The sequence below is a fragment of the Eptatretus burgeri genome, chromosome 18 (assembly GCF_056783735.1).
Source record: "Eptatretus burgeri isolate ZD-2024b chromosome 18, Ebu_testis_v1, whole genome shotgun sequence".
NCBI classification, from domain to species: Eukaryota; Metazoa; Chordata; class Myxini; order Myxiniformes; family Myxinidae; genus Eptatretus; species Eptatretus burgeri.
This window is the reverse complement of record NC_140978.1, coordinates 3,137,986-3,158,914: the sequence shown is the minus strand read 5'-3', so window position 1 is coordinate 3,158,914 and position 20,929 is coordinate 3,137,986. Positions and strand designations below refer to the sequence as shown.

At 43.3% G+C, this 20,929-nt stretch overlaps 1 protein-coding gene across 5 annotated transcripts in view; it reads right to left on the bottom strand.

Moving 5' to 3' along the window:
* LOC147008480 (PDZ and LIM domain protein 3-like) overlaps positions 1-20,929 on the bottom strand; it is a 148,470-nt gene that overhangs the window by 108,111 nt on the left and 19,430 nt on the right. For all 5 annotated transcript variants that reach the window (XM_085863899.1, XM_085863901.1, XM_085863902.1 and 2 more), the window contains exon 2: positions 19,948-20,096. In XM_085863899.1, coding sequence (XP_085720025.1) covers positions 19,948-20,096 — 149 coding nt within the window. The remainder of the gene's footprint in view (positions 1-19,947; positions 20,097-20,929) is intronic.

The following is a 20,929-nucleotide window of genomic DNA, read 5'->3' as shown; positions in this document are numbered from 1 at the left end:
TTAAAATGAAAAAAAGACGAGAAAGAGGAGAGATGAAGGATAATACATAAGATAGAGAAAAAAAGGAGAGAGAAAGAGTGAATAACAGATCTAGGTGTGACCTACGCAGGCATGCAACCTGGACAAAGTCACACAAACCCAGTACAAAAGTTCAAGTGAGGTACTCCACAAGACATGCAAGTGCAATACACAAATGAGTAACAAAAAATGGTTCAACAGGACCATTATAAGACAGTTTCTCTGAGCAGAGAAAATTGTGTCTGGTCACAATGAAAGCATGCACAAACAATATAGTTTAAAAAAAAACATACAGTTTGAACTAGCTTGGTTAGGGTGGCTGGCTTCGTGTTTAGGGTGGCAGGTTTTGGATCTTAGGGTCCTGAGTTTGAATCCTGTTGGCTGCTGAATTAATACCAGGTGGGGTTGACTCAGCCTGTCATCTTTCCGAGGTCAGTGAAATGAGTACCAGTGTACTAGTAGAGGGCCACAGCATCAGAGGCACAGCTGCGCTTTAAACAAATTATATCTACCAGGCAGCCAAGCTGCCATACACAAGAACAGAACAGAACAGTTTGAATTGGAATGACACTTGGTAGAGTACGTACAGTACTTCCGCCAAGCTGAACAGTTTACATTTTGTATTCCACTGATAAGCCGGATCTGCAACCGGAACTTAAGCAAAACCTAATTGGCTTGTTCTTGTCACCGACCCAACTCATCCACCAACGTTTTGTCATAACTAGTCAAGAACTTTTTGAGATATCATGCTATACTGTGTATCGTTTTTGGCCCAATCTCTCAATGGTGTAGAATCACTTCATGAAGGACTCCGTGGGATTTCTAACCTCCACCAACTCATGGCGGCAAGCAGGATGCCCGGTTTAATATCCCTCCAATGGAAGGCACAAACATTGATGCCTCGCCTTGCATTTGAAAACACCAGGATGGCAGTTTATAGCCAGGTTGGGATTCAAACCTAGGGTACATAGCTCAGAGTTGAGTGTACTCTAGGTCATCCTGCCAGCCCGATTTGCATGTGCTGCACAATATTTCTATCAACAAATTAAGCTATAAATAAAAAAAAAACATGAAATAAACTATTAAAATAACACATGTGAAGAAAAGCTAAAAACAAGCAATAATCATTTTTTAAAATCCTCAAACTCAGCTAATGTGCTTTAATAATAAACATGCAAGTGGTAAATTTAAATCTCAGAGACAAGCAACCACATTTATATTCTTCTAAAAATGCTACATCAAATGAACATTCAGAGGTCCGATAAACAATAAAAGACAAGTAAGTTGGACATTCTGGAAATGTTTCCAGCGGCTGGATCAAGTAATTTAAGCCATGCCACAATAATATGGTTCCAACACAAGAGACGAGAATGCACATTCCAGAGAGTATTCCATGGTGTCTGACGCCAAAGATAACAGAACTGCAGCCAAAACCAAAAGCATTACTTCATGGCTCATCACAAAAGGCAAGCTTCACTCTGGGCACCACCCAAACTGACAACTCACATATTTCATGCATGCCTTGCATGGTATTGTTTACATGGCCTTTCAAGTTTTTCATAGCAACAGGTTATTGGACACACCAAGACAAACAGAAGAGGGTTGACAGCAGGATACAGAAATGGAAGAAACAAAAGTAAGAAAGAAACAAATAAAAAATGCAGTAAGTGAAATTCGTTGCATAGCTTGGAAAACAGCACATCAGATTGATTTTCAGTTTGAGACAATCTATTTACCATATATAATTTATATATGTAGTACGTGTAGTAGAGTATAAAGTATATGTACCACGGAGTTTGTGCAGGCACTCCGGAACCAAATTTATGTTATGTTATTTTTATAAGCGGTAAACCAGTTCTTTTTTCATGTAATCAGCTGACATGGCTCAGGCCTGTGCTGGTGTTTCGTGGAGCTTTGGAGAAGAAGGGGAGGGGAGTGGAGCGGGTCTCACTGCACTTTGATGCTCGGGTGAAACTCATTTTGCCCTTTGGTGTGTTCTGGGAATTATACTATCCAATCAGTTCGAGATAGTCTAGTTGACTCTTGTATATATATATTATTTTTATCACCACTTCTTTGTACTCACATTTATTTTTATTTGAACGCAAGGTAGTTCAGTATATATATATATATATATATATATATATATATATATATATATATATATATATATATATATATATATATATATATATATATATATATATATATATATATATTGCTCCCAAAACTTCTCCTGACACATTTATAAAAAAAAAAAAAGGAACAAGGAACTTTGAAGCAGGGGGAGGCCATTCAGCGCATCATGCCAGCGCTTCACCAACACCAGACCAAACAAATCTGTCTCAAGCCACAGGTACAATCTCACTGGGGGAGATAGGCAGAGTGGGTGCCATATATGCAAAGAAAATAATACTTAAACTGAATGTATTTTATTATAATTATTACAGAAGCAAATGGTGTGTGTTATGTTGGTATATGGGACATAAGCAGGACGGACTGGGGCGGAGAAGTCGGAATAGAGGGACGCACTGGAGAGAATGATGGGAATGGTTGAGCTGGAGGTGATGCTGTGCATTGTCGGGGACTTTAACATGCATGTGGGAGTGGTGGAGCTGGGTGAAGAGAAATGTGTTGGCAAATTTGGTTGGGGAACAAGGAATAGAGAGGATCGAGAGCTGGTGGCAAGGAATGGGATGGCCGTAGCTGGTTCATTCTTTCAAAAGTGGGAAAGCCACAAAATTATCTATAGAAGTGGACATCATATAACAGAACTGGATTTGGTGGTGGTAAGAAAGTGACAGTTGTGGAGGGTTAGGGATTGTAAGGCAGTGGTGGGAGAGCACAAGCCTGTGATGTTTGCGGTATTGATGGAGAAAAGGAGGGAGGTTAAAAGCAGTGGTCAGAAGATTCTTAGGTGTGGAAAGTGTAGGAGAAACATCATCATTGAGTATAAGGAGAGGATGAGGGCCAGGTATGAGCAACTGAGCGAAGAAGCGAAAGGTTTGGAGGAGCGGAAGAAGCATGGAGAGGCGTTCAAGGGAATTGCAGAAGTTTTGTGTGGAAGGACATCAGGAAAGGGTGCATCGGCAAGGGATAGAAACTAGGTTTGGTGCACAAAAGAAGTAGCAAAGGCAGTTTTTGAAAAGAGGTTTGGAAGAGGATAGAGATGATCAAGGGTAGAGGGAGGCAGCTGGAAGCAGGGTTGCTGCACCTGTTTGGGTAAAATCAGAAAACAGCAAGGAGAGCTGTGGATAAGGCAAGGAATGATATGGAAGAGATATATAAGTTGGTTTGCGATAGGAATGAGGATAGTAAGGACATGAAAGCGAGGGGGGTGATTAAGGATGGTAGCAGGAGGATAGTGACAGAGAGGGGGCAGTATTGAAGGCATTGGAAGGATATTTCAAGGAGCTGTTGAACCGAGGAGGAAGCAATGATGAGCTGGAGCTCCCACGTTATGCGGAGGGGAAAGTGCAGTTCATGGAGATCATGGAAGAGAAAGCGCAGACAGCATTGAAGGGCATGAAGAAGAGAAGAGCACCAGGCATTGATGAAGTGTGCAGAGAGATGATAATTGCAGTGGGAGAAGTCAGAGTCAGTTGGACAAAGAGGCTGTTGAATGCATGTATGAGTGAGGGCCAAATCCAGAGGAGTGGAGGACAGGGTTAATTGTGCCGATATGGAAGGGGAAGGGGTCATGCTCAAGATCCAGTGAAGTACAGGGGCACTATGCTCCTAAGTCACGTCATGAATGTGCTGGTTCGAGAGGATTATTGATGGGAGGATAAGAAAGAGTGTGGAGATGGAAATCAGAGAGGAGTAGCAGGTGTTTAGAACAGGTTGGGGGACAATGGATGAGATGTTCATGTTGAGACAGCTGGTGGAGTAGAGGTTGGAGGTGCAAGGTAAAATGGCATTGGGATTTGTGAAGCTGGAAGAGGCCTACAGCACTGTCCTGGGAGAGATGGTGAAGGTGACACTGAGATAGATGAGAGTGCCAGAAGCAGAATTCAGGTTGGGAGAAGGGATGTACAAGGGAATGAAGGGAAGGACTTTGCTTGGTCCTGGGATGTCCGAGGAGTTCTGTGTGAACATTGGTTTGACGTAAGGAAGCTCTCTCAGCCAACTCATGTTTATCATGGTGATGGAGCTGGTAAACAGGATGGTAAATATGAGTTGTAGTATGAGGAGGATGTTGTATGTGGACGATCTGGCTGTTGTGGTGGACAGTGGGCAGGAGATGCAGGAAGTACTGGGGGAGTGGAAGGAGGTGTTTGGGAAGCATGGGCTGAAGATGAGTATGGAGAAGACTGAGGTGATGTGGGTCAGGCAGCAGAGAAAACAAATTAATATCAGGGATTGGAGGGGAAGGAGATCAGACAGGGAAATAGGTTTGAGTATCTGGGGGGGGGGAACAGTAAATATGGGGGGGTAAATCTGGGGCGGAGGTGCGGAGGAGGATTCCGGTGGATGTGAATGCATGGATGAGTGTAGAGGGATTCATGGAAAACAGAAAGATATCAAGAGAATTGAAAGGGAAGGTTCTGATGTCGTGTGTAACTCCGGGATATGTTTACAGTCCAGAAATGATGTCACTGACAGAGACAATAACAGAGGATGCGGGTTTGCAAGAACAACCGAGTTAGGAGGATTGCATTTGTGGAGAGGTTAGGCAGAAGGAGGATGGATGAACTGAGGGAGGAGATTGGTGTGCAGATAAGTTTGATGGGGAGATTGGTGAAATGCCGGCTTAGATGGGCTAAACACTTGGTGCGGATGGGGAAGAGAGAATGGCAAAGAGAGCGGATCGGTTTAAGGAGCAAGGTAGGAGGAAAAGAGGTAGACCTCAGTTGAGATGGGAGGATTGTGTGAGGAGGAATATCAGTAAAGTGGGGGTCGTCAAAGAGTGGAGAGGGTTAGATAAGGACAGAGGGAAGTGGAGGAGTGTTGGCGTCAAGGCAGGGCAGAAGCTTGGTGCCATTGGACTTCACTCCTTACAAAGGAAGATGAGAAGAAGAAGATTACTATAACGAATTGTTTTTTTTTTAGGTTTTTTTAGTGCGGGAGGTGGGGTTTGAGGGAGAGGCAGAGGACATGTTAGAAACAGCACAGGATAGGTGGAAGCATGCAGACCCTGGACATAGATATAAACATTGTGAAAGAAGGCAGTTATTCGGAGAAGAGCGAGAAAAATAGAGCTCATGATTGATATATGGGAGAGAATATGGGACGGTGGTGAGTTGCAAGCTGCAAGCATACGACTGGACAAACACAGGGAGGTGCTACACAGGTGGGAGGAAAGATGACCAAGGGAGGCAGTTAGGTAAAGAATATGTACTGAGAAAGGTTAATAAAAAAGGGTATATCCCCCCCTCCTTTTGAAGCTCAAGTATTTCCAGCTTTAACGTCCATCCAACTGACGGCATCTCCCTGCATGCAAAACATAAGGATGACAGTAGATAGCTCGATTAACATTCAAACCAAGGCGAGACAGCTCAGACATGAGTGTGCATACCTCTAAGCTATCCTGCCAGCTTAGCAACTTGCTATGTCTCTATATTTACAGCCTGACTATGTCTGTGTTTCTGGCATGCTTGAACACAATTGAATGTTTCACCTGTGCCACTGTTCTGTTCTGTTCAAACATATGGCAGCTTGGCTGCCAGGTGGAAGCGCAGCTGTGCCCCTCTACCAGTATACTGGTACTCATTTTGCCAATCTCAAAGGAATAACAGGCTGAGTAAACCCCATGGGGTGATAATTCAGTGGCTAACCGGGCTTGAACTCAGGACCCTAATATCCCAAGCCAGCCACCCTAACCACGAAGCCAACACCAGGCTTAACCTGTGTCACTAAAATTAAGCAAAAACATTGCCTCATCATTTAGAAACCACAGCATAAAAATTAATACATTTACAGCAGCAGGTGCTGATGTCCTACTTTCAACGTCAGAAAAAAGTAGGAAAACACCCACAGAAGGTACCTACCTTTTCAATTATGAGCATGTTTGATCAATGACAATGAAAGAAAGCTCCATGTGAAGACATTTGAAAATGTGACAGAAAAAGTTGTTAAAAGTTGGATTGGAAATTTGTCTGGAATTTCTTTCCCTTGTATCAGTGCAACACATTGACATGAAAGAAAAGCCAAGTTAACTGTATTTTGAGGGAAAGTATTTTAGTCCTCCAAAGTTATGATATCTGAAAGTGGTCCCAGTTACATGCATTATTTATTATGAAAAAGGATACAATGAGGATGAACATTTTTGTGTAAGATTTATAAGAAGGCGGAAGGGTGTTCCATGTTCATATTTATCAAATACTACTACTGTCATTAACTTAGCTCCCTGTTTTGTGCAAATCCCTTCATAAAACATCAATACTTAATGCATTAAAAACAAAGCTGATTGGTCCAAACTGCCTTCATAATGAACATGTTATCAATCAAATTAAAATAATCAAGATAATAAAACCACCCAGTCCATTTGGTGTCATGATACCACAGTGACCAGCGGATTTTTTGCTTTGCCAGTTGAAGGTTATCCATTCTGGCAAAGACAGAGTGCCCAAGTTTAGCAACAGAAGTTAAAGCCAAAATTTTTTTTTTCCGCATATGCATTCAGCGTTTCTAATGCTCGGCCAAATGTTTGGCACAACACTTTGTTGAACACTATCTGTTATGTGCTCGAGAGGCTTCCAAATACAGAAAAAAGAAACCCCCTGACCTATCAACAAATTTTCTAAAAATAGCAATGAGTTTTGCCCTTGGAAACTAAACTATGTAAAGGATTGTGATGGGGCAAAAAGACATCTGTCGATAAAATAGCCGAGATGGATAATTTGGAGATTAGGTAACTTGTATTTACAAGAGAATGATATTTTGAGAGGTAATTAAATGATGTGGTATGATTTGTTTTCAACAGTCAGCATGTCAGTATTTAAACTAGAATGAAATGAACTTTGATCAGAAACTTGATTTAATACGGAACTGAAGTTTTTTATGTATAAAAGCATAAAATCCTTTGCTATGTTGATGATGCAGAGCCACTTATTTTCAATACTCTGTGCAAGGGTAAGCAAAAATAAATAATAATTTACATATTGCATGACAGTATTGGGGCATCTCCAAAAAGCTGAAGCCTTAAATAATAAACTATCAACTATCAGACAAAATAACTCTGAGCAAAAGCAAATATAAGAAGGGAGAAAATACTGAAATATAAGAATTGTTTAAACATCATTGGGGGAATATTTTATCCTATAGACCTCGGTGTTACAAACTGAGATATGAGAAAGTTCTTATAGGAAGATTTGAATTGAATGTTCACAGATGGCTGGACTTTCACTGCTCTGTCAATCGTGTTCCAAAGATGAGGACCGTAAAATCTCATTGCATTCATGGAGTATGACATGTGAGAAAAACGCAAGAACATGTTGTTGCAAGATCGAGTCTGGTAAGTGTGTGTGTCGTGTATTTAGGTGAAGTAAGAAGAAAAAGTGCAGGGAAGAAGATTATGGATATACCTAAATATCCCTGTGTGTGCAACTTGTTAAAATCATTAAGAGTTAGTGTTAAGACTAGCGAAACAAGTTGCAGTGTGATCTCATGGATGAGAGAAGGTACAAATCCTCAATGCTCTTTTTTGAGCAACAATGAGTGAATGAAGCTTATTGTTTCTGGTACATGCCCATGCAATATTACAATAAATGAGGTAAGGTAAAACTCGAGTATTGTAAAGAGAAATTAAAGTGATCAAAAGTAGAAATAAATGTTATCTAAAGGTAGTAGCAAAAAACATGGAAACACCAAAATAAAGTCACAATAGGGCATTGGGCCACCACGTGCGGCCAGTACGGCCTGAAGGCGCTGTGGCATAGAGTCCACCAGTGGCTTGAATTATGTAGGGAGGGATGCGGCACCATTATTTCAGAAGAAAATCAATCAACTCACACCTGTTTGATAGAGATGCAAATGCTGTCTCAGGCATCATTCCAGAATATCCCATAAATGCTCGTTTGGGTTCAGATCTGGTGACTGAGAAGGCCGTGACATATGGATAACATCAGTGTCATACTCATCAGACCATGAGGCGATCACACGTGCCCTTTGGATGGGGGCATTGTCATCCTAGAAGACACCCCTCCTAGCAGGAAAGAAATGCTGCAACATGGGGTGAAGATGATCACTCAGTACCATTAAGTAGCGATTGGCATGGACCTTGCCTTCCAAGGGAATGACTGCACCCAAACCATGCCAGGAAACTGTGCCCCACAGCATTACAGAACCACCAGAACCACCAGAACCCTTCACTGTTGGAACCAAGCACTCAGGGTTGTAGAGTTATTTAGGTTGGTGCCACACGTGCACTCATCTGTTTGGCGAGAACATGTTGAAGGATGATTCATCTGACCATATCACATCTCTCCACTCCTCGGTCATCCATTGTTTATGCTATTTGCACCACTTGACTCGCAAATGTGCATTGCCAGGTGTGATGAGCAGTTTGTGCACTACAATGTGACTATGGTATCCCCCTCTGTGGAGTTCTTGGAGGACCGTTTTTATGAAACTGGCTGCTTATGCCCCAGGTTGAAATTTACAGTCAATTAATCTGCAGTTGCTCATGTGCTTTGCCTTGCACTTCAAATTAATGCACAGATATCATGATCTTGGAGTATGTGCTTTCGCACACTGCTACCCTTTGCTGATGTCTTTCCATCAGAGTTTCATGCTTGCATCATCATGGAAACCGTTTCTCAAGAAACATCAGCAAGTTGAGCTGTCTTTGTCACTTAGGTTCCTGCGAAACGTGCCCCAACAATCACCACTCCTTCAGTTACTTATGCCTCCTCTTGCAGCCATGCAAGCCATAATTATAGGCAACCAGACCTGTGCAGCAATTGTATACAGTACATGACCCTAAGCATGCTGGGATGTTATTCACTAAATTAACACATGGACCACACCTGTGTGAAAGCCATCGCTTTCAATATACTTGGTGTTCTTCATTTACCCAGGTGTTTCCATTTTTTTTTGTCTATTACCTGGAGATAAAACACCTGTTTCAGGAGAAACATTTTTTGGTGATAAAGGAGATGTGGTCAGACCAGGTGGGTTTATCATCAATGATGACTCCTGAAAATCTAGCTGCCTATACTTTAGTAATTGGGATTTTATCATTTTCAATAAGGTTTGTGCTGTTGGAGATTTATTCAAATCGAAAAAGATCATTGATTGGTTTTATTATGGTTTCACGAAGGTTTGTTGGCTTTGAACCAGGAGGAGACCTTATTTAGTTGAGAGTATAAGGTATTGATTAAAGAATCGTCATTTAAATTTGAGTATACAATCAGTGAAATGACGACCAGTGTACTGGTAATATAGGGCACTGCATCAGCGGCACAGCCGCACTCCCAGAAAATGATACAACCAGCAACCACAGGCTGCAAACGATTATATATACACATATATACTGTATATATCAATGGAAACTGAAATTATCCAAACTTAAACCAATGCCATGATGACATCATCACGATAGCATCATGCCTGCAAACTAGAAGGGCATCCAGCATTTCATGAATGTCAAGTAAAAAGCTGTCACCAAGCAGATGAAAAGTGAAGCTACTGACCTGGTTTCACCCTTACTGGGGCTCATCAGGGCAACATATCACGATTTCATCCACCTGGTGACTTTTGAAGCCTTTTAGGCTCACATACTGGCTATTGATGCCCCACTGATCATGATTGGTGAGGCCACATTGTATTTGGCCAGAAGTGCCATCTGCCACATGGACACATTGTGTTATGTCCACCGATCACAACCAGGAATCACCATTGATGCTATTAAGCAGGCAGGGGAATGTATCAATGGAAATTCTGAAATTCTCCTAATTTAGACCAATACCATGATGACCTCATTGCGACGGTGTCATGCCTGCAAACCCAGAAGGGCATCTTGCAGTTTATGAATGCAAAGTCAAATACATAAATACATGCTTGTATATGTATATACTAGCAAGGGGGGAGGAAAGGAGGGGTGAGGAAAGGAGGGGAGAGGCAGGTTGAGCGAGAGGAGGGGAGTGAGGGACAGGTTGATGATAGGGGTGGGAGAGGGAGCGGGGTGGGAGAGAGATCGTGAGGGGGAAGGGTGGGAGAGGGAGAGAGGGAGAGGGGTGGGAGAGGGAAAGGGGTGAGGGAGTGAGAGGGGGCAGAGAGAGGAGAGATGAGAGTGAGGAGGGGAAGAGGTAGGGGATTCCAGGAGATGCGATATCCAGTAACGTCCATCCGAGAGATGGTGCACAAATTGATGAATCACCTTGCTTGTGAAACACCGGGTTGACAGTGTATAGCGGGGTTGGGATTCAAACCCAAGCTAGACAGCTTAGAGTGAGCGTGCGTACCTCTCGGATATCCTGCCGTGATGTGACAATTCATTGCTTTGTAACAACGGAAAACATTTTATATTCTTTGCAATCATGTTATATATTTTTCTTCCTAACACGCCGCGGTGTTGCAATGGAATTTTGTGGAGAACGAAGCTTGAAGTGCACTCCAAACAAGCACTCCAACAAAGTGGATGAAGAAACTTTTAAAAAGGAAATGTTTAACTTGTTTTTATATGTATCTATCTATGTCGAAGTGCCGGGTCGTAGAATGAAAGATCATGCAAAAAGGGGAAATGTCAAAATAAAATTGCACATTTTCATTGAGCGAGCAACCACCTGAGGGACTGCATGACAATGCGGAGTCAAACGCAGGCGAGTCGGGCCTGAAATTTGTTCAAGTTGATTGATATATTCAGTCATAGTGCGAATACTTTTGCCATGTATGGCCATGGCTTAGAAATGAACAACCAAGTAGATTGTATAGCATTTGCCAAGTGGCTTAAACAACCAAGCAAGCACTCCACCAAAAATGTTGATGAGGAACGGCTGCCTTGGAAAGTGATTAGCGATCACCAATCGGTCATATAAACAGTATGCACCCAGAAATGCCCAGGATGTCAAGCAATGTCCAAAATGGACAAAACACTATTTTTTAGCCATCGGAACTGCAGATGAAGTCGACTAAGAAGAATAAAATTAGTAATTCGGCTCAGATTAAGAGATTCTAGAGGTTATGTCATGTGTGGAAATGAAATAAAGCCACAAATTCTGGCGTCTCCAGACGTTTATTAGCATTGCAATGTATCCAGTGATTTGTAGGTATGATGTTCAGGCATTTGATGATATGAGTGAGGAAAGTGAGAAAAAAAAAACTTTACCGTTAAGAAACCATTGCAGCCTGTTCCAAGGTAAGGCATTGTTGAGCAGGCCAAACAAAAACATGGTGACTTAAGATCCCAGTGAGGGATAGCAAAGTAACCAAAGATGAGCCTTGATAAAGAATAATTAAATAAGGCTGTTAATTATCTTTAAAAGGGGTGTTTTAATTAACCCAAACACCGAATTTTCACTGATGCACTTCCTTTGAGTTCCCTTAGTATGCAAAGTTTCAGGCTGCTAGGTTTCATGGTTTTGGAGTTCTGGAGGAGACACACACACAATATATATATATATATATATATATATATATATATATATATATATATATATATATATATATATATATATATCTTAGTTGAAATACCCATTCTATGCCTGGAGAAACCTGAATATGTGGGGTGGTGAGCATGGGAGAGTGGGTGGAATCAGGGAGAATGTGGAGGGGGTTGGCGAGAGGAGGGGGAGGGGATGTGGGGGTAGAAAGGGGAGTGGGGGGAGATACACTACATGGCCAAAAATATGTGGACACATGCTCGTCCAACATCTCATTCCAAAATCATCGGCATTAATATTGAGCTTTACACGCTAATAATATTGAGCGGTGAGCTTTACACTACTCCAGTCGACACTTGGCATTGTGCAAGGTGATCTTTGGCTTGTGTGCAGCTGCTCAGAAATGGAAACCCATTTCATGAAGCTCTCGATGAACAGTGCTTGTGATGATGTTGTTTCCAGAGTCAGTTTGGAACTCGGTAGTGAATGTTTCAACCGACGACACAATTTTTCTGCGCTATGTGCTTCTGCACTCAGCGGTCCTGTTCTGTGAGCTTGTGTGGCCTCTATCACTTTGCGGCTGAGCTGTTGTTGCTCCGAGACATTGTCACTCCACAATAACACCACTTACAGTTGACCGGGGCAGCCCCAGCAGGGCAGAAATTTGACGAACTGACTTGTTGGAAAGGTGGCATCTGATGACGGTGTCACGTTGAAAGTCACTGAGCTCTTCAGTATGGCCCATTCTACTGCCAATGTTTGTCCATGGAGATTGCATGGCTGTGTGCTTGATGTCATACACCTGTCGCAATGGGTGTGGCTGAAATAGCCAAATCCACTAATTAGAAGGGGTGTCTGCATAATTTTGGCCATGTAGTGTACCTTGTCACCCAGGTGAACCTGAGTTTGGGGGATGAGGATGGAAATTGGTGTGGCTGTGGGAGGTTTGGGATGTTGGGAATGTTTGGGATGTTGGGATGTTGGGAATTCCTGGGGTGGGGGAATGTCAAAATGCAAAACCATCATGGAGTACTGGACTCACTTGATGCCAATTTAGAGTCCCACATCCTTTCAACCTCAACTTTTGCAAATATATCAACACAAAACTGCCAGAATAGATATTTGCAGTGCAGCAAAATGTTTCAGTCACCATTATGTCAAAACATAAGCCGAAAAGAGTAGAACTTCAGGGCGAATACTTTGAACTGAGCAGGAGCTCATTGATTCTGGAGGGTGTAGCCATCCTCTCCATTTGGAAGCAGGAGTGGGTATTGGAGAGGATCAGGTCCTGTGGGTCTTGCATATTCATTGGAGGAAGCTTTCTCTGTGATGTAAAACGTCATGCTTGCCGTGTTCCATATCTCTCATCAGAAAGGCAACCTCATTGCATTTAGGAGCATTGAGGCACCTCTCATGCTCAGTACTGGGCCGTCGATCGGCATTGATGACAATCTTGTAGTCTTTGTTGCTTGAGTCAGTCAAGAAGTCTATGGCCATCTTGAGGCCATTTATTGAGACATTGCAGTTGTGCATCATCTACTGTCATCATGGATGACGTGCTGCTTCAGACTAGGACATATTTTGCACTGTGTTTGCACCTCCTCTTCATCCAAGAAGTAATGTTGTGCACAGCTCGCATCTTCGTTGGGGATTGGACATAAACTTCTGATCCAGTGATGAACTTGACCCTGGATGGTGAATGGTGGATTCCAGACATGTTGAAGGTTAATTTCCTTGCATCCATTCAATCTGTTAGTTGACCAAGAAGCAGCTGGTGGAGAGAGGTTGTGGAGGTGCTTGAAGAAGTATGACTTGGACTTTGCCATTGGAGCAACAGAGACCAGGCATTTCAAGCATCCACTTCAAGGCTGAACAGCTTGCACATTCCTTGTCCTTCTGATCCACAAAACTTGAGACTGGTGGGCTGCTCCTGTCATCGGTTAGGGCTGCCTTGTAGGTTTCACTTAGTTTCCTCCTCTTTGTACTGGTCTTACTCACGTATTCTAGAGATAGCCTCTATTGTTTTTGCAGCCTGTGTCCTTGTCATTTGCTCACGTGTCTATACAGTGAGTCACGTGTACATACAGTGAGCCCCATTGGCAGTGTCTCCCATTGTCTCCTGCAATCGAGCCCGCTTTATGCATGCGGAAGATGAAGTGCTGTGACCTATATTAGTCTTGTTCCTTCCTGACTCCGTGTGAACTTCCATATATGTATATATATATATATATATATATATATATATATATATATATATATATATATATATATATATATATATATATATATATATATATATATATATATATATGTAATGAGGGCATGCTTGCAGACTACAACCTTGCAATCTTTCTGCAAAAGACTACAGCTTGCAACCTTTCTGCAAAAGACTACAGCTTGCAACCTTTCTGTCAGGTCAGGTTCGATCTGTGACCTGCTACAGGTACCATGTAAACCTGTACTAACCTCTTCCATGGTCGGGGTTGTCGGCGACTAAACCGTCTCCCCCCACCAGGTTTTCTGGTGAGGAGGGTGTTTGGATATGGACACCCAGCAGGATTAAAAACAAAACCTGTCAAAGGGCGGAGGAGCTCCTTGTGAGCCAACGGCCATCCATATCTAGTGCCCAACTGTGTCTGCGGACGTCCTCCTGCAGTTGGGTCACTTCTTATTAGGAGGTTGGTGGCAGGATTTGCACTCCGGCCACCGTAAAACCCTTCATTCCGCAAAACGCAAAAACGCAAAAAAATCTGAAAACCCACTCCGTGGGAGTACCTCCTGTGCAGCTTCCCTTCGCAGGGCAGCTCACCGGATGACGGGATTGGGGAAAAGCCTTCGGGACCCCCAATCTTTGATGATAGGAGGGAAACCACGGGGTAACATCCCTGGGTCAGATTGCGGGAGAGTGTGTCGGAGTGGTGCTGAGGTGTCGTCCACCAGACGGCGGTCTCCTTGGGTTAACCTGAGGCGGTCCCTTCGGGTGGGTGCCTGGAATGTCCTATCCCTAAGAGAGGATGACCACCTGTCTCTGTTATCATCTGAGCTCAAGCGTTTGGACATCGGGATTGCAGCTCTCTCTGAGGTTCGGAGACCGGATTGCGGCGAGATCATGGTGGGTGGTTACACCTACTATTGGTCTGGTCGCTCTGATGGTTACCATACCCAAGGAGTTGCTGTAGCTGTGTCCAATAAGCTGACCCCAATGATAATTGAGGTAACACCAGTCAACGAGCGTATTATGAGATTAAGGATTCGTCACTCCTTAGGTGTCATTTCCGTGGTCTCTGTTTATGCTCCGACTGAGGCGAGTGATCTCACCGTGAAGGATGCATTCTACGCCACACTCGAGTCTGTGGTTGATCAGTGCCCCAGACGAGATACACTTCTAGTCTTGGGGGATTTCAATGCATCGACTGGAACTGATAGCGACGGTTATGAGGTGTGTGTTGGTCCCCATGGGTCAGGAACTATGAACCAGAATGGCACTAAGTTCCTTGACTTTGCAAGAAGTCATGGACTTAGGGTGGCTGGTTCATGGTTTCAGCGCCCACAAGCTCATCGCTGGACTTGGTATTCCAACGCTGGCGGTGTGGCAAAGGAGATTGACCATGTCCTCATTGACGGTCGTTGGAGGATGATCCAGAACTGCAGGGTCTACCAGAGTGCTCAGTTCCTCAATACTGACCTCAGGCTTGTTGTAGCAACTCTAAAGCTGCACCTTAAACCCTGGAGAAGGGTACCATCCCAGCCGAGGCTGGATGTTGCCAAGCTCAGGGATGAGAGAGTAGCTGAGGAGTTTGCGAACAGGCTGAGTGGACACTTGGGGGGTCTGGGTGCTTTGGGGGGTCCTGAAGAGTTGTGGAGCGCCTTCAAGACCACCGTCCTTGATGTTGCCGGTGGATGCCTTGGAGCTCACCGCAGGGCAAAGAAGAATTTTGTCTCTCAAGGGACACTGGATACCATTGACCAGAGTCGCAGGGCCAGGCTGAATGGCAGAGCTGAGCTGTTCAGGGAGCTGAGGCGTAAAACTGTTCGTGCACTGAGGGTGGACAAGGAGGCCTATGTGCGAGGAATCTGTGAGGGGGTAGAGCATCACCTGTGGACAGGTGATTCTCGTCCCACTTACAGGGGAATTCGCGCATTACGTTCATCCAAGCCCATCCCTCGGAGCACTACAGTTCGAGCAGAGAGTGGTAGGCTCTTGACAGAGGAGTCTGAAGTGAAGGCCCGCTGGGCCGGTTACTTTGAGCGGTTGTACCAGGCTGATCCCCCAACTGTCGAGTTGGACGTCAAGGGTGATACAATCCCTGTTGCCGACCCTCGAATCAACTGTGGTCCACCTATGCTTGTGGAAACACGGGCTGCGGTGAACCAGTTGAAACGGGGCAAAGCTCCAGGGATCTGTGGCATCCATGCCAAACTTCAAGGCTGGTGGAAATGCTGCACTCGTGTCGTTGCATGCAGTTTTGTGCTCTGCCTAGAATACAGGCATCATCCCAACTGACTGGAAGAGGGGCCTTGTTGTCCCTCTCTGGAAAGGGAAGGGTGATCGCCAAGACTGCAACAACTACCGAGGGGTGACGCTGCTCTCAGTGCCGGGCAAGGTCTTTGCTCGGATAATTCTCGATAGGGTTGGCCACCATCTGCTTGAGCACCAGCATCCAGAGCAGTCAGGCTTTACACCAGAGAGGTCAACGATTGACCGTATCCTTGCACTTCGTGTCCTCACCGAACGCAGACGAGAGTTTCGGCAGGGGCTGCTTGCAGCCTATGTTGATCTCTGTAAAGCATTCGATTCAGTGAATCGGGATGTCCTCTGGAGGATTCTTGGTCTTCGTGGGGTGCCACCAAAACTGATCGATCTGATGTCTGAACTCTACTCTGGTACTGAGAGTGCTGTGAAGTTTGGTGGTACCATCTCTGACTTATTTCCAGTTGTTACTGGAGTTCGTCAGGGATGTGTACTTGCCCCCACACTTTTCAGCACTTGTATGGACTGGATTCTAGGGAGGATGTCGGAGAGATCAAGTTGCGGTGCGTCATTTGGGAATGTCAAGATCTCGGTCCTTGACTTTGCAGATGATGCAGTCATCTTTGCGGAGACTTTAGACATCCTCTTGGGGGCCCTCGTGGTGCTGAATGAGGAGTCGGAGCCGTTGGGATTACGGCTTTCTTGGGTCAAAACTAAGATCCAGGCTTTCGGTGACATCTTGGATGCTGCTGTCCTGTCTGTGTTTGTTTGTGGTGAGGATGTTGAGGTCGTGGAGAGATTCACTTACCTTGGCAGTGATATTCATGTCTCTGCTGGCTGCGAGTCAGAGGTCAATAGACGTCTGGGTCGGGCCTGGGGAGTCATGGATTCACTGGATCATGGGGTGTGGCGCTGCCGGTACCTGTGCGGGAGGACGAAAGTCCGAGTCTTCAGGTCCTTGGTACTTCCAGTCTTGCTCTATGGGTGCGAGACTTGGACTCTGACCAAGGATCTGAGACGGAGACTTAATTCCTTTGGTACCAGGTCTCTTCGGAGAATCCTTGGCCATCGCTGGTCGGATTTTGTGTCCAACGAGCGGTTGCTGAGAGAGACTCGGATGAGATTTGTTACCTGCATAGTCCGTGAGCGTCAGTTGCGGCTGTATGGACATGTGGCTCGTTTTCCTGACTCTGATCCTGCTCACCAGATTCTCTCAGCGAGGGAGTCTCATGAGTGGAGGAGGCCAGTGGGTCGACCACGTGCCTCATGGTTGCAACAGGTTGACCATCATCTCAAGGAGATGGGGATGGGCCTGGCATCTGCCTGGGGGATGGCCAGACGGAGGCCCCTGGAGTACCGGCGGAAAGTGGACGCAGCGACGTGCTGTTCTGGCACATGCTCCCATACCTGACCTGACCTGACCTTGCAGACTACTCAGAGATACTGGGAGGCATCCTATATGCAGCCATAATAAATATAACGTTTATATATTTTATGAAGTGGATTGTGGTTGCATTCTGTCAACAACTAAGTGAATCAAGTAGGTCAAGAATGAGTGATTAGAATGAGTTCTGTGCTTAACAGTTCACAAGTATCATAATATTTTATGTAAAAATGTAAAAAGTTCTGAAATTAAGCTAATGTTTACATTTTAATGGGTACCTTGGCAACACAAAGACATGGAGTTTATGATTCCAATGAAAGACAAATGATAAGGGTGGAACTGGAATTTATAAATCAAAGTCGAAAAAAATAGTGATTGTCATGTTGTTGTAGCTGCTCCCATGTTGCACGTCGTTAACAATCGAGTCAATGTGAATTATCATCAGGTAGAGTTGGCATCTTTATTTTGCGATGTTGAATGAACTTAGATTATACTGAAATCCATGAAAAATATACTGATGTCCTTGTCCTGCATGTACTACATGTACAAGCTACTTAATGCACCTTGTGTCATTGTTAAAAAGACATGCTGTGACCAAAGTCAGTAAGGAAAACCTAACAGTACAGCATACTTGCCGCCACTTGCATAAATAGTCCAGTGGCCTCGTTTCCATGGTTGCTTCCCCCATTATAAAAACATATCATACGTCCCCTCAATGACTCATGTCTGTCTGCCTTTACAACCATCTTATGAGCTTATCTGCATGAACAATGAGTTTAAAACGTCAACGTGATACAAATAACCTTTTCATGACGAGTTTTGAATTCATAAATTACTTTACTTTACCAGCATCACAGAAACAAATCCACCAGCTAAAATTCACTTCCAATAATAAGACTTACCAGCTAAGAATCACACCATTAAAGCTAGAACAGCACTTGGTAGAGGGTATACCTCCACCAGGCTGAACAGTTTATGTTTTGTATCCCACTGACAGGATCTGAATTTGGACCTGCACCAAATTCAAATCTGCTTGTTTTTGTCACCTAACCAACTCATCCTCCTAGTTTCATATAAATACATCGATAATTTTTGGAAATATTGTGCTACATATCGTTTTTGGCCCTATCTCTCAATGATAAGGAATCACTTAAACAATTCTCCAATCCAGATCTTCACCAAAAACTAAACATTTTGTGCTTGTCACATAGCCAAACTGTCCACCAAATTTCGTCCAAATCCAAACGTAACTTTTTGAGATATCCTGCTCACAGACAAACAGGGGTGAAAACATAACCTCCATCCATATGTGGTGGCAGTGGTAATAACCATCAATCAAAATACAGGATATTTCACTTTATATAAATATATGAACAATGTGTTTTGGCACAGGGATTCAGAATCACAATACGTAACTATTACATTTTATACATGCACGCAATATTAATTTATGCCTGGTGTTGGCTTAATGGTTAGGGTGGTGGGCTTGGGATCCTAGGGTCCTGTGTGGAAATCCTGCTCAGCTGTTGAATTAATACAAGTTGGGTTAACTCGGCCTGCCATCCTTCTGAGGTCGGCAAAATGAGTGCCAGCATGCTGGTATACTGTGTCAGAGTGGGGATTCGTCTAGAAATGTGCACAATAGCCAAGGAGACTGCTTAAGAAGAACCAACTCTCTGCACAGGGTATAGTTCCCCCCCCCCCATTTTTCTTTTATAATGTTTTTTATGAGAAGTTATAATTTTTCACTTATTCTGCAATGTTTTTACTTTAATAAAATGTCTTATTTTTATTTGGTAGCCTAAAATAGAAAGATATTTCGCATGAACAATCAAAATAAATTGGTCAGAGGTAATGCTGTACTGCATTTGTATAACTGCTTGCAGCTGCGGCTTTCCCTGAACAAACACACTGCATGCCAGATGGGTTTCCCAAAACTGATGTCGGGAAGGTCTGACATTCCACAATGGAAGTAGTTACACTGTTGCATTTAAGTTTAATAAAAATGGGTTATTCGAAATGTTATTGAATACATTAATTCAAGCCATGTATAGCATAAAAAATTTACCATGTTATGGGAATGCAAGAGATAACAGTACATGAAGATATGGTATGATCACTTCAGGACACACAACTATGTAACGGATGCCTTTCTAACCAAGGAGGAAAGGCACTCGTATTTGGTATGTGGGAATTCAAGTGGATTTGTTATTACAGCCACAAGACCATTTATCCCCATCTCTTGACCATTTATCTGCATATCTTGCCATATTATATTGGCAAAGGGATGTCAATCCTTTTGGAAGCATTTTGATAAAAAAAAAAAAATCTGAATTATGAGACACAATGAGCTCTTATTTCACACTCACCAGACATTCACAAACTACATAAGAATTGACTGATATCAGATGTATCTTTTCCAAATTCCGAACCACAACCTCTTTCAAACCCATATTAATTCTGACAGTAATGAAATGCAAGTCAGCACAAAAAAAAAGAAGAAACTGTTGATTAGCCAGGTTTGAACTGACCTATCAATAGTGAGGGTGATATCGTTGCAGCTTTTTATCTTGTTTTGTGCATCGAGATGGCTCAAGTTTTCAACACTCATCCCGTTGATCATCAAAATGATGTCCCCCCGCATGAGCTGTGCTTGCTCAGCTTTACTCCCGGGAGTGATCTGAACAAAGCAGTGAAATTATAAACAAATTAAAAACGCATCTTAAGCAAAACTCAAAAATGATTCAGACATTAAATTCTGGTGTCTTGTTTAGGAGCAAAGTTGACTATGAATGAATCCTTAATCATTCAAAACAATTTTGTGACCTCGTGAATCATGAAAAAAAAAAAAATATCAGTGATGAGAGAGACAGAGAGACAGAGAGACAGAGAGACAGAGAGACAGAGAGACAGAGAGACAGAGAGACAGAGAGACAGAGAGACAGAGAGACAGAGAGACAGAGAGACAGAGAGACAGAGAGACAGAGAGACAGAGAGACAGAGAGACAGAGAGACAGAGAGACAGAGAGACAGAGACAGAGACAGAGAGAGAGAGAGAGAGAGAGAGAGAGAGAGAGAGAGAGAGAGAGAGACAACATGTTGCTATCAATAGAATACACAAATGAGGATTACAAAGAAACGTGTTTTATAATTCAAGTATCATTTTGCTATGAATTTAGTGCGTTCAGTATTTCTGTGCCATTTATAAATGATATTTGGAGAAAAGGAAAATAATGTTAAACCCAGGATAACAGGATCATCAGCAAGGCATGGCAAATGTTGATAAGATAGGATAATACATTGTGCGTGAGTGTGACTCATTTCATACATTTTGCCTGAGTCACAATTGTTCTTTCTATTTACAACACTTCATGTCCAATCATGTTGTAGAAAAGATCATGACAGCAAATCTATATTAATATTTTGGCACACCCCTTTTTTTGTTCCACCATCAGATTTTTGTTACTGCATGAAATGAAACAAGCTTTGACATGTATAGTAATGATATTATTG